Source organism: Lissotriton vulgaris, chromosome 10 (genome assembly GCF_964263255.1).
Source record: "Lissotriton vulgaris chromosome 10, aLisVul1.2, whole genome shotgun sequence".
Classification (NCBI taxonomy): domain Eukaryota; kingdom Metazoa; phylum Chordata; class Amphibia; order Caudata; family Salamandridae; genus Lissotriton; species Lissotriton vulgaris.
The window spans coordinates 111632817-111645791 of record NC_141698.1 but is presented as its reverse complement, the minus strand read 5'-3'; the positions used below and the strand labels follow the sequence as shown (position 1 = coordinate 111645791).

Genomic DNA, 12975 nt, shown 5'->3' with positions numbered 1-12975 from the left:
CAAAGGGTTATAATCTGTGTCAAGCTGTCTAAATAAGGTTTTGGATGAGGGGTACGTATGTTAATGCTTTTGGTGGATTTTCAGGTCCCTCATGCTTCCTAATAAAGCTCCTCTTGAATGAAGGCATACATAAGCATCAATATTTTGTCCACTTTAAGGCAGCTTATATGTTCCTCTTCCTTGGGAGCCACTCAGTCAGGTACATGCCTAAATAGGAAGTTGTACCAGATCAGGTAGGAGTTATCTGCTTTGAATGGAATGCGCTCCCAAAAAGATCAGTAAACTACCCATTTTATTTGTCGGGTCCTAGAAGACCACATGCAGATTCACACTACGTTAGCGAACCAGTGTTTCCTTCCGTAAGAACAAAGCTAGCCCCTTGAGCCACAAATTGCACTCATTGCTGTTTGTTTATGGGAAACTTTTTAAAGAATAAAAACCAATATGGCTATATACGTGAGGAGAGAGGTTCATTCATGAACCATAATATTCACCATCTGCAGAACCTGAAGCTAGAGAGGAATCCTGATCCTACACGTGAAAGGTTGATCTTTGAAAGACTATGTCAACCGAATCCCTTAATCATTGGAAGAACAAACCAGAGACTTAAAATTCATGTGCCACATTAAAGGTTGAAATATGGAAGACTGTGTCAGTGTCACAAAGTAGGCAGAACTGAATATAAGTCTCTTGAAAATTAAATTTGAAGGATTCTCCTGTATCACACATATGCATTTGAATACAGTGCATTAACAAATAAAGCTTGCAAGCCTTTGCTTGTTGCGTTGACGTGTGATTACAGAGATTGGTCAAAGCAAAAAACCAGCAATATGCTTCTTAATATCTTTGTCCTTTAGACATGAAGTACGAGGGAAAATCAGGCAGCAGTGGTCAAGACTATGGGCCAGATTAGGCGTGGGCGGAAAATCCGTTCCGCTCGCGGATTTTGCGGATTTTCGGGAAATCCGCAATCCGCGAGATTTGCGAATTTCCCGCAAAATCCGCAAATCCGCGAGCAGCGGATTTTGCTCGCACTGCTCGCACTGTTCGCGTGAGTTCGCGCCCCGCGAATAAGTGCAAAATTGCAGAAATACGATTTTAGCAAAACTGAAAGTAACTACTTACCAGGTTCAAAAGTTCAGGCTCATCATTAGTAGCCATTTCCTGGAGTGCTTCCTGAGGGGCCCCTCCAGAGTTCAGTTGCCAGTTGAAACTAGTATGTGACCCTGCTCTGAACCTCAGAATAGTTACACATATGCCACAAAGGTCCTGAATTACAGCTAAGGGAGACAAGCAGGAGCCAGGCTGGAAGTTAAAATCCATTAATCAGCCCCTAATTCATTATTGTCAGTTGGGGCAGGGCAGGTGTTGTAACTAATTTTGCAACAATGAAAGCACTTAGCAAGTGCAAAAGATCACTAATCAGGGCGCACTAAGGAAGCAGGTGCCAGCTAAAAAAATATTCTGTGACACATGAATCAGCCCCAAATTAATTCAGGTCACTTGAGGCAGGGAAGGTGTGCTTTGCTTTGCCGAAAATAATGTACACTGGACAACCAGAGGGTGTGGTGATGAAACAGAGGGTGGCATGGGTGGGCCAGAGGGTGGCATGAGTAGTCAGAGAGTGGCAGTGGTGACAGAGAGTGGCAGTGATGAAGAAGAGTGTCCCAAACAGGCTGGACACGTAGAAACAACAAGTTCGCGAAACTTGCGACCCGACAGGTAAGTTCGCAATTTGCGAAAGTGTACAAAACCCTCGCGAACTGGCAGAAACACGGGCGAACACAAAAAAAAAAAAAATCCGCAAATTCGCGGGAATTCGCGGATTTTGCGGATTGCGAATCCGCAAATCCGCAAAATTCGCGAACGCGAGATCCGCAAAATTCGCTCATGCTTAGGCCAGATTACACGTATGGCAGTCCTGGGACTGCCGTACCCGCGGATGGCGGTCCAGACTCCATCCCATCGGGCTTCCTACCTGATTACAATGGTGGCGGCGGGACCGCCACAAGATTGCTGCCACCGCCAGGATCCCACAGCATCGACGGTGGAGAAAACAGGCAGGAATTGTGGCGGTGCCTATGCCTTCACCGCCGAGTAGATTAAGACCTGCTTTTCCACCAAGCATTTCATGGCGGTGAAACTAATGATGTTGGTGCAATCATCAGCAATACTTGTCAATGACAGTGAAACCAATGACGCTGGAGCTATCATCAGCAATACATGTCAATGACCGGGAAACCAATGACGCTCCACAAAGACAACAGAAATGATGTCAAAACCATAAGGGTTTTATTAACAAACTTAAGTCATGCTTACACATCATTCAATAATCATCAAGTAAGCCACTTTGCTGCTATTTTCCAGAATTTTATGGCACAACAGGACAGGGGAATCGCAAGCCCTCCAAGACACCTGATGACTGCGGCTCCTCATGTTCTTATCTGTTACTTCTTAAAAATGTCCCGAAGAATGGATTTTCGAGTTTTCAGTAGAAAAGGGCAAGTACATAGTAGATGTAGTAGTGACTCCTACCCTTGACCGCAGAGGCGGCATTCTTTGGATGGCCATGTGCATTTCCGTTTTGGGGTCATATCCTTTGAAGGGAATGATCCCATTTGTAGCAACAACAGGTATTGCTTTTTATGGTGGGAGAAGTGTTCAAACAGATACTGTTGCGGCTTCAGCCTCTGGTAGGCCTGTATCACAGCCCAGGCGTGATGTTTTTTTGCGAAGATCATTTTATCTGTTAGTAGAGAGATCTGCTTAATTGCGTTATTCACCACGCTTTTGAATCCAGAATACGTTACTGGGGTGAACCAGGCCTCCTCTAGCTGTAATGCCGAAAAGATTCCTTCAGGATTGTCGTAGTTGAATTAGCTAGTCTTGCTTGATTTTCTATCTCAACCCAACAGTGGTGGGCTAGGGGTATTGTCTTCTACCTCCCTCATCGTCCAATAATACTTTACTAAGACACCTTTTCTGACCATGATCTGATTCTCAAGTCCGAATTCTAAACAAATTTGTTCGTGTGAGGTATGTGACGGGATAAAGAACAGTCTTTTAAAATTTTTTGATTTTGCTGTGTTTAATATTAGAGCATCTTTAATGTTCAGGATTTCTGAGCCATAAAAGATAGATGGTAGAAATTTTGCGGCGATCACTTTTAACAGATGACCGGTAGAGCAACCTATGAGCTTTTACCTCAGGATTTTGAAGGCAAATAACAGTTGTTTGGCTTTCGTGCATCCTTGTTCCACATGCTGCTTAAAGTTGAGCTTACAATCTAGCTGGAAGCCTAGGTATTTATAAGAAGCTACCCGGGCCAGTGGTTGCTTGCCCAATTTCCAGGTGAAAGTGTGCCATTTTAATATCTTATTATATTTAGAAAAACACATGACTTTTGTCTTTTGATGATTAACCGTGAGTTGGTTCAAGGTGTTATAGGCTCCTAGTCCCATAATCAATTTCTGCAAGCCAACAGGAGTTTGTGCTAGCAACACAATGTCATCTGCATATTGGAGGCACCGTGTCGGTATTTTGCCCAATTTTGGGGGGTCAGCTGGAACTAACTGGAAGCACTTGTTGAGATCGGAGGTATAAATATTAAACAGACAAGGCGCTAAGACGCAACCTTGTTTTAGTCTGTTTAATGTTGGAATCTTACCGGTTATGCTGTACCCGTCTCCTTTCTTGATTTGGACCCACGTATTAGAATAATATGGTAGCAGTAGATTCCCTAGTTTCCTAGTCTGGACAAAGAACGCACATCTGTGTGACCTTGAATGTTTCACTGGTCTGGTGTGCCTGGTACAGAGAATCTGTCCCACCACCATAGTCTGAATGTCAACAGCCAACTTCCAATTAAGTCCCCGCTATCTCACAGTTTCAGAACAATAAAAATATGTCTTTTCTAGCTAAGGAGGAGCTCGATAAGACACATTCAGAAGGAGAAAAATATGAGATGCAACAAGGGCCTGGTTCCAAGTTAGGCCAACTTTAGATACCATGGCTTACAAACAAGTACAGTTAGCATAAGTAAATCCGTTGATTACATTGCAGTAATATATGTGTGGGTCTACTCTAAGGGAAATACAACCACCTACTACATTTGATTAATAATAACTGCACGCAGATTAATATGGTTAAACACACAGTGAGTTTAACTTGCAAATAAATGCGTGGATCACTTAATTATGCGGCTCCAATAGGAATATTGTTTTTCATAGATTTTTTTGTATTTCCATTATTTATCTTTGGGATGTGTGTAATTACATTTTTGTGCCACCTTTCTTTAATTTGTCCTGCCAATTGAGTCACGAAGAAGAGAATTTCAGCCCAATGGTTTTCCTGTTAATGCTGCTTATGCTAGCAGAAATGTGTAGTTATAGGAAGTAAATATTTTAGTGGCTACCAAAGAGTATAAGTGAGCGACCGTTTGAGTAGGTTTATAGAAAAGGTTCTTGCCTTTATGAGCACAGACACTCATGCCTTATTCTTATGGCCATTTGAATAGTTGCCCTCTAAGGACCTTGTTATGAGCTTCCTAGGTTTAGGTATGGAGATACCTGAATGCCAGAATTTTTGATTCTATTTCGCATATCCACCTAAATCACCCAAATGGGGAATAACACACAGACTTTAGAATACAGGTCCAAATCAGCATGTTTTTACCCCTTTAAGGGCATAACTGATCCCAATATGAACCCAATTACCACCTGCCTGGAGGAAGTGTTAAATGATTGCTGTGGTTTCTTGGAAGCTTGTGGCATGTAGGTGAGTACACAGGGTGAGGGGGAACATTTTCTGCTCCCCCCATACAGCCGTGAGAGGCCGGGCAAGGGCCAGGAGCCGCTCTGATCAAAGATCTGGGACTGGAGTGCTGGGACTGGTATTATTGGGTTTCGACTTGCAGATACATTAATACCAGGCCCGGTCCCACCATGACAGTTGAAATGGCCCAGAGAACTGTACCAGTCCCACAAAATCAACCGGGCATATGCAATCTCTTGCACTAAGTCAAGGATGTTATTGAAAACCCAAATTAAGGAGTAAGAAGAGAGAGAGAGAGATACATCCACCCTCAGGCGGAGGTTCAGAGAACCTGAACTGGATTCTGGGGCACAGTGTCTCAAGGCCAAGCTATGAACATGTTTGAGACTTACCTTGTGCAAGCATTGGGGATTCTGTAACTTGTCCCTGGCTTGCCATGAACCCGATCGAGAACCAACGATCATATGCTAGTGCTCCACAGGGAGAGAGGAGGCCTGGACAAGGAGGCAGACTGTCAAAAGGGTAACAAAGCAAGTAACCACAAAGGAAAGACAAGTACGGGAAACAGAGGACCGAAAAGAACCAAACAGAGTAGAAAACAGCAATGTCCTCTATCGTCTATTGTTCAACCACCGGTTACAAATGGTGATATATTCTCACTTTCATTCAGCTTCGTTAATTCAGCCCATATCCCAACTCAAATGGTGACTTTGTGGGGGCTTCTTACTTTAATTATGTATTGATGTTGATCCACTTCAATGATGTTTAATGCTTAAAAGTTGACAGAAGAGGCTGAAGTTACCTTAAACATTCAATGCATTTATAACAATCATTGAGTGATAAGCAACTTGAGCCTCTAACCATCTACACTTTCTACATTTCAACTGTTTGTGTTTACGAATAATACTTTTTACTGCACTGCTTTTGATCATAATTGCCAGATCCAGCCTTTGAAAAGAATTGTGTACGTCCCATGAATGAAATTATGAAGTACCTTTAAATGTACGCTAAAGAAGTTGCAGCCAGAGCATTTTCTTCATATATACTTAATTTCAATTTGATACACTACTAAAAATACATTTGAAAATTAAAGTTAAATATAAAAAAAATTAAAAATCACATTTGAAGAAAATGTTTCAAATGGATATCCATGGTGGTGATGCTCCCCCCATGAAGAATACTGTCAAAAGTTGATTAGAGATTGAAATGAAAAATGTCCCTCAAAAAACAACCATTTCCCAAACAAGGTCACCATTGTCGATTGTGATGCTCCAAAGCCTCCCCTCCCACTTCCGATGTTCCTCCGCAGTCATATACCCAATCTTTTATTGTCTCTTCCTATCTTTTCTCTCTGTTTACCGTTCTCCCTCTCCTATGCTGTCTCTCTACCTCTGATTTGTGATTTTCATGTATATGCATTAGGCTCTGTCTTTGTTCTTGTCAGTGGCAGACATATTTCATACAGTGTATACTACTAATAAAGAGACACCTCACTTGCTGCCAGATTACTTTTATCAACAATGTCTCTCTATTTGTTTGTTCCAAGAAGTCAGGTTGATTTTTATAACTGATTTCCTTGTTTGTTTCCCTGCTGTTATCCCTAGTTTGGCCATGCCTTGCAGCACATGTTGACCACGGTTCAGTATGGAGGTGCATCGGGTATCCACAATATAGAGTGGGATGCTGTAGAAGTAGCTTCTCAGTTCATGGAGAACTGGCTCTATGATTGGGACACCATTTCTTACATCAGCGGACACTACCTCACCGGTGAGCCTCTTCCAAAAGAGATGTTCCAGGAGTTCCAAAGAGGTATATCTATACCAGTAGTCTTATTCATTTTCAAAAATTGCATAATTTGCTTCAGAACAGTGTCTTCAAAATGCAAACATAGTTTCACCAAAGAAAGAATAAACAAGCATTTGCAATGCAATAGGTCTCTCATTTACACAAGTTTAAGCTATTGGCATTGTAAATGATAATGCCTTATTTTTTTTGCTTTAAAACCCAAAATATAAATAAAAGGTATTGTCATTTACAACGCCAATAGCTCAAACTCGCATAAATGCGAGACCTATTCCATTGCAAATGCTTGTTTTCACTCGCTAAGATTGCCCCTAAGCCCCACCCCCTCATGCGAGGGCGGGAGGGTGCCCATAAAGGAGTCGAGCGCAGACTGGCTGAGGGGGATGGAGTGGGCCGCGAAGAAGCCGAAGCATGTTGATAGCAGCAGCTGCTCGTGGTTCAACACGGTGTCCCTGAAGTGGGCACCACACTTAATATGAAAGTTAAAAAATTAAAAAAAGAGATTGCGGTGTCCCTGAAGTTTGCGCCATGCTCAGTATTTAAGTAAAAAAATTAATTAATAAACAGAGCACGTTGTCCCTAAAACCGGTGCTGTGCTCAGCATGCAAATACAAAAAAAAGCCGCCGCCATTGTCCCTTAGTGTCAATAACAAAATAGTGCTCACCCACTTATAACGCATACTGTGTAACAAGCCAAGTAAAAGGTCCAGTCGTTATGGGCGGTAACAAATGCAGACAAGGCGATACTAAGGAGGGACTAACAAGCCTTTCTATGAATCAGAAGCCAGCATTTAAGAAGTACAATGACACAAGCCAATGACAAATATGGACGGAGTGGGTGGAGCTTCCACCGCATACTCTATTACAGCATGCCTCACAGAGCGAGCAGTGCATGCGCCCTGCCGCTAGGCTCGACCTAACTAGGATAACATTCATTTTGGCCAATGCCCACTAAACTGCGTCTAGCACCCCAATTATTTCAGAATTCTATTGAGTTCAGCATATTCACCATAGTGTATAATAGTTCTAGAAACAACTCATCTAGAGCATTACTTAAAATGTTTTGTTTTTCATGAGCAAAGGAATGAAAGGAGAAAGATAGGGAAGAGGTGGCTAATGATAGGGACATGGATCTAGGGAAATTCTATAATCAATGAAAATATAAGCATTTGAAGCAGTTTGCCACCAGTGATAAAAAGGTTTCTTTGCATGGGGCTATAATAACCATTAATCACTAGTCTTATGTACTTTTGCACTATTTTACATGGGTAGTGTGTTGTTCCCTATGTTTGGTGTCAATGATGACCATACCATATTTGCTGTCACCATCTGTTTTAACAAACTGTGCCTATTTTCCTCCCAAAAGAGTACAGATGCTAGTACTGCCAACCAATTTTAGTGTGAGCTGCACTCCTTCATGTGGACACAAAGGAATTATTTTTAGAGGACAATGCTTCTCCAGGTCTTCAGAAATGGACTGGGTTCATGCAACATGTATCATCAAAATAGGGAACTTTGAGCGGGCAGCAGAGCCATCCAAAACCCCTGTTAGTGCATTGATGCCAACATTAGATAAGGCACCGATGCCAACATTAGATAGGGCACCGAGTTGTTCAGCCTCCCATTTACCGCTATGCAGACATGGCCTCTGTGCATGATTGGGCTTCTCTGAAGAGTAGGGCAAGAGGCCAACTCATTTGTTTCTCCTGGTGAGGTAACAACTCTGCATTATTGGGGGTCATGAAAATCCCACTACTTACCTGGAAATACCGGTAGCGGGGAAGGGAGGCTGGGTTTCTGGCAGCCCCCTATACTGTGATCAATGTGGACTGGATAGGGAGCATCTTACCAGGGCAACAGTGAGGAAGATAATGGGATGTATGCCCCAGTGAAGAGTGTACCAAATATCGTGGCAGATGTGGCATCAACTGTTTAAAGTGAGTGGTGCCACCTAGGGAATGCCTGAAAGGTCCTCCAATCATCCTTCCAGAGTTACTTGGAGGAGCGGTGGCCCTCATATCAATACCCCCTCAAACAAAGGATTGAAAGGTCATTAGCAGTGTGGGTCGTACTCCTCCCTATTTATAAAAGCATCTGAGTCAAAGTCTTCCATTGAGAATGCCTTGTGGAATTTGTGACTGCCCCTGTTTCTCCTTTCAAGCTAGTAGAATATGGAGATAGAGATGAAATAAGATGCAGATGCGTAAGTGGAGACTCACCCAAGGCCAGAATGGAATCCTGATCACCCCTGTTTCTCCTTTCAGCCTCCTAGGACCTCAAACTAGACAAGATTGGAAATGTGTCAGAACGGGAGCGGAGCATATAATGACATGGAAAAGGAAATTTCTTAGATAAGGAGGATTTAGACTAACCTGGGATTCCTGGACACTGCAGAAATCCTTCAAAAAAGAAACAAAGACATTTTGCTTGAGTGACAACTGCAATAAACCTGCTGTTCCAATGTTGGAATAATGGTACTAGAGGATCTGTATCTGATTTGAACTGACAAAAGGCTATGAAGCACTACTTAGGTCATGTTCCCTTGGCAAGGTGTGATTGAAAAAATAAAGTTATGTATTTAAAGCACCTTCGTGTAGTACTTCAACAACTTAGAGCGGGGGCAGTGGTGTGTAAGTCTGTAGCCCTCATGCAAGTCATTATTACAGAAACTCACCAAGATTCAACACCGGTTCACTAAGGCTATTTAGATGCATCAGTAGGAATGGCAAAACCTGCATGCTTTGCAGCTTTAGGGTGCCAATAAGGTTGCTACTCAGGATAAGAATCTGGAGGCCATTGCCCAAATATAGGACTTCAAAGCAGGTTCTCTGGTTCACTTAAATGTACCTGTCTCAGTACTCTTTGAGTATATCCCAGTGTTTGAACTGGTAGCTCAAAATGCCACACCACCTCAAGAGTGGTGGAGTCATGACCTGGCTCCTCGTTTGGCCGATGGGTATGAAGACTGCATATCAAAACACTAACCTGAATGAAACCAGTTCATATGAAGATATCAAGAAAACAATAATTCAAAGACCAGTAAAAGAGGAGGAAACCTATTGAAAGAAACTGTGAAACACAGAGCAAAAGCTCACCAAAACTCATCATTAGCTTTTCCTTCAGGCTAAGGATGTTGCCGATAAGTTGTTTGGAAGCACAGAAACCACCAAAGAAAATATAAAGTTATTATGGAGCAGTTCCTCAAATTATTGGCAACAACAGCGCAACATTGGGTCAGGGAGCACCCCAAACCCACTTTTGCAGGAGTATGCAAACTCTCCTCCCCCTTATCACTGGGCTACCACCACCAAGCGTCTGGGACATCCTAGGTATCAGATTATGGGAAACTCTCATGGGAACACATCTATTCCCAACGCACTGAGGAACCAATGCAACATCCCCCCTTCCAGCCTAGAGTATCACCACCAGAGAACGCCACAAGGCTAAGCATCTTTCCACCTACTTTGCCTTCCTCTTTCAATGCAAGAGATGAAAACACAAAACATGACTATACCTATATAGGACCATACTGCTATCCATCTACATGTGAATGTAGATGGACTGCAGACCAGAGGTCTTGTTCATAGCAGATGCCTCTAAACTGTTTTCAGTCCTAGCTTAGCTTGCTCTACTAAGCCTAATGACTGGATGCTCATCATATGCATACATGGGGACCCAAATATCTATTCCACTACCTGAATCTGCCTATAAATTCCTACCAAAAGATGTCCTGACACTAGGGATATAACCCCATTATACCTGAACCTATTGTCCAAGTACTGACATACCTAATTTGCTGCATTTGCATTATCCTATAAGGTCACAAACTGATTACAAGAGTCCTCTTTTTCAATAACAGAGTTAGAACCACCACAGAGCCAATCAATCAGGGATTTGTAAAGTGCACCACTCACCCTTGAGGGCGCAGAAGGGACAGAAAAGTGGACAACAGGAAATAAATACCCAAAGGGGAGCAGCACCTCTATTATTAATGCTGACCCCAAACCCATAGACTGGAACTTAGGTCTCTAGGCCATCTTTAGACAGGAACAAAGTCAGGATCCAAACCTACAGTATGCTTTAGCACGGGCAGGAAAAGGTACAGGATAACAAACCTCCTCTCACATGTCCATTCATGCAGAGTAAAAATGGACTAGTATACAGAATAGTACGCAAACCCTGCCAAGCAAGTGTTAGTTCCCAAACCACTGCAATCCACATGTCACTGCAGAATTCTATCTAGACACCTAATGCCCCTCTTAAGCCCTACCAGGTACCATTTACGAGCATAGGGGTGCTTATGATAGGCCCCTTAGAACCTATGGAAGAAAGCACAAGCACATTTTAATATTTGAAAAATGCACAATGAGATGCCCAGAGTCCAGGGTCGAACTGGCCTATTGGGCAATCAGGAAGTGGCCGATGGGCTGGTCTGACAGGTCAGTGTGTGGGCTGTTTTTTTTGGTTGTTTGTGGGCCTCTTTTATAGTCTGCTGCTCCAGATGTACTGTTGATTTCCCTGATTTCACCACAAACATTGTCAACAGCAAGTTCAAAACCATGTAGTCTTCCATATCACACAAAACACTTATACAGCATGTCTTTAGAAGTTAAACATTGCCCAATTGGGTAACATGGGCCACTTTCTAGGAATCTAATTCACCTTTCTTTTGGTGCCCAGGCCAATTTTCTGTTCCAGTCCGAACATGCCAGAATCTCTTCCTCTGAGAGGCACTTCAGTTGCCCATTTGATTTTATCTTGACGTGTGATTGGAACAATAAAATTCCCCATTTAAAACTCCTGCTTTTCCTCAATGTAGGATTGCTGTGATTTACAGTAGTCAATTCTGTCCTTTAGATATTCTATTAATGGTAAGTACTTAGGGGTGGATTTACGAGGACTGGCGCATACCTGTATATTAGCAGAGATACGCCAGTAAAGATGCGACATGCAGGAATATCCTTGCACCACCACCAATCCGTCGCATTTACAATGCGATGCACCGTGGCGCAAGGATAGTCAGATGTGTGTTGCGTCTTCTGGCATAAGGGCAGAGCATTGCTGGCGTTATGTAGCAAGCGTGACGCAACTCCAGCAATGCCTAACATGCTGCGTCGCTCCTTACACCTGCTTCAAGCAGGCGTAAAGTTTTGACGCAGCACGGACGTAAAAGTGACTCAGTGAAATCTTGTAGATGTCACTGCGCCACTTTTACGGGCCTTCCATGCGACGGAACGCCCACCCTGACACAGGTATAATGTAGCGCAGGGCTTTACAATGTGACGCATCTCACTAGATGCGTCTCGTTGTAAATCTGTTGCATGGTGGCGCATTGTTTACGAAACCTCTGTGTCACGGAAGTGACGCAACAGTGTCATAAACATGTCACAAGGGGCTTGTAAATCTGCCCCTTCGTTTACAATTATTTACTGAGAAGATTCCTATTCCTGAATTTCCTCCATGATCAGGATAGTATTGTGGAGAAACATCATGGTGTATTCTAGTTCCTATTTAGAGTTTTCTCCGGAGGTTGGAGGATTTCCAGTTTTTTTCTGAACTCTAAATGAGGCTTTAAGTATTTATGAGCTGACCTGCTTTGCCATGCTGAAAATGTACATGCAGCACTTATTGTCCTGAGTGTAACTTGATATGTACTTTGCTTTGCAGCCAGACACTACCTCGGGGGTACTGCAATGCTTTCTCAACTTTTAATAGCCGCCTTGGACATTGAGTTACACACAAGGTGAGCATGTGCAATGCCAACTGGCGTCTTTGCTGAGCTTGAAGCTTCAGTAACAAATGTGAGTTTTTAGATACAGAAGAACCCAGTTTAGGTATCTTGGCATACAATTCTATGGATATGTCTTGATTCGGACGCCTCTGGAGAAACTTCTCGGGTTACAAAACCTCTCTTTAAAATATCTTTCACTTTAGTTGATGAACGAAGACAAATTCAGTTTGATCCTTCACCAATGTATTACAACTAAATGAGATTCTGTAGATGCCCATCTCATGAAGTACATTTTTAGAGGATACATTTCCAAACAATTACTCTGTTGACAGAATAGTTGTGTGCTTACATACTTCATATTGAGACAATTTGTTTTTTTTTAAAGTGTTAATTTGCTGAACGCTTTATGCTACATGTCAACCTTGAACACGTGTTTTGTTTAGTTGCATTTTTTACAAGGGATTTATAAGTACACCCTGTTTACCTGTCATTCATTTGCATTCCCACCTCCTTTTCCAAGCTGTATGCTTTCAGTTCTGTGGCGTTTTATGTGTAGGTGTGGCTTTTTATGTGTATGTGTCGCCCTTCTGTTTTTTCTATACCAGCTTCCTGTCATCACAGTTCCTGAATTGTCCTTGCATTATCATTTCCCAGGATTCCTCTCTTTC

The 12975-nt window shown here is 42.6% G+C and overlaps 1 protein-coding gene across 1 annotated transcript in view; it reads left to right on the top strand.

Moving 5' to 3' along the window:
- The window catches only part of LOC147684780 (uncharacterized), a 286561-nt gene that overhangs the window by 179850 nt on the left and 93736 nt on the right, over positions 1-12975 (top strand). Inside the window, exons 15-16 of the mRNA XM_086939730.1 lie at positions 6378-6582; positions 12244-12319. Coding sequence (XP_086795856.1) covers positions 6378-6582; positions 12244-12319 — 281 coding nt within the window. The remainder of the gene's footprint in view (positions 1-6377; positions 6583-12243; positions 12320-12975) is intronic.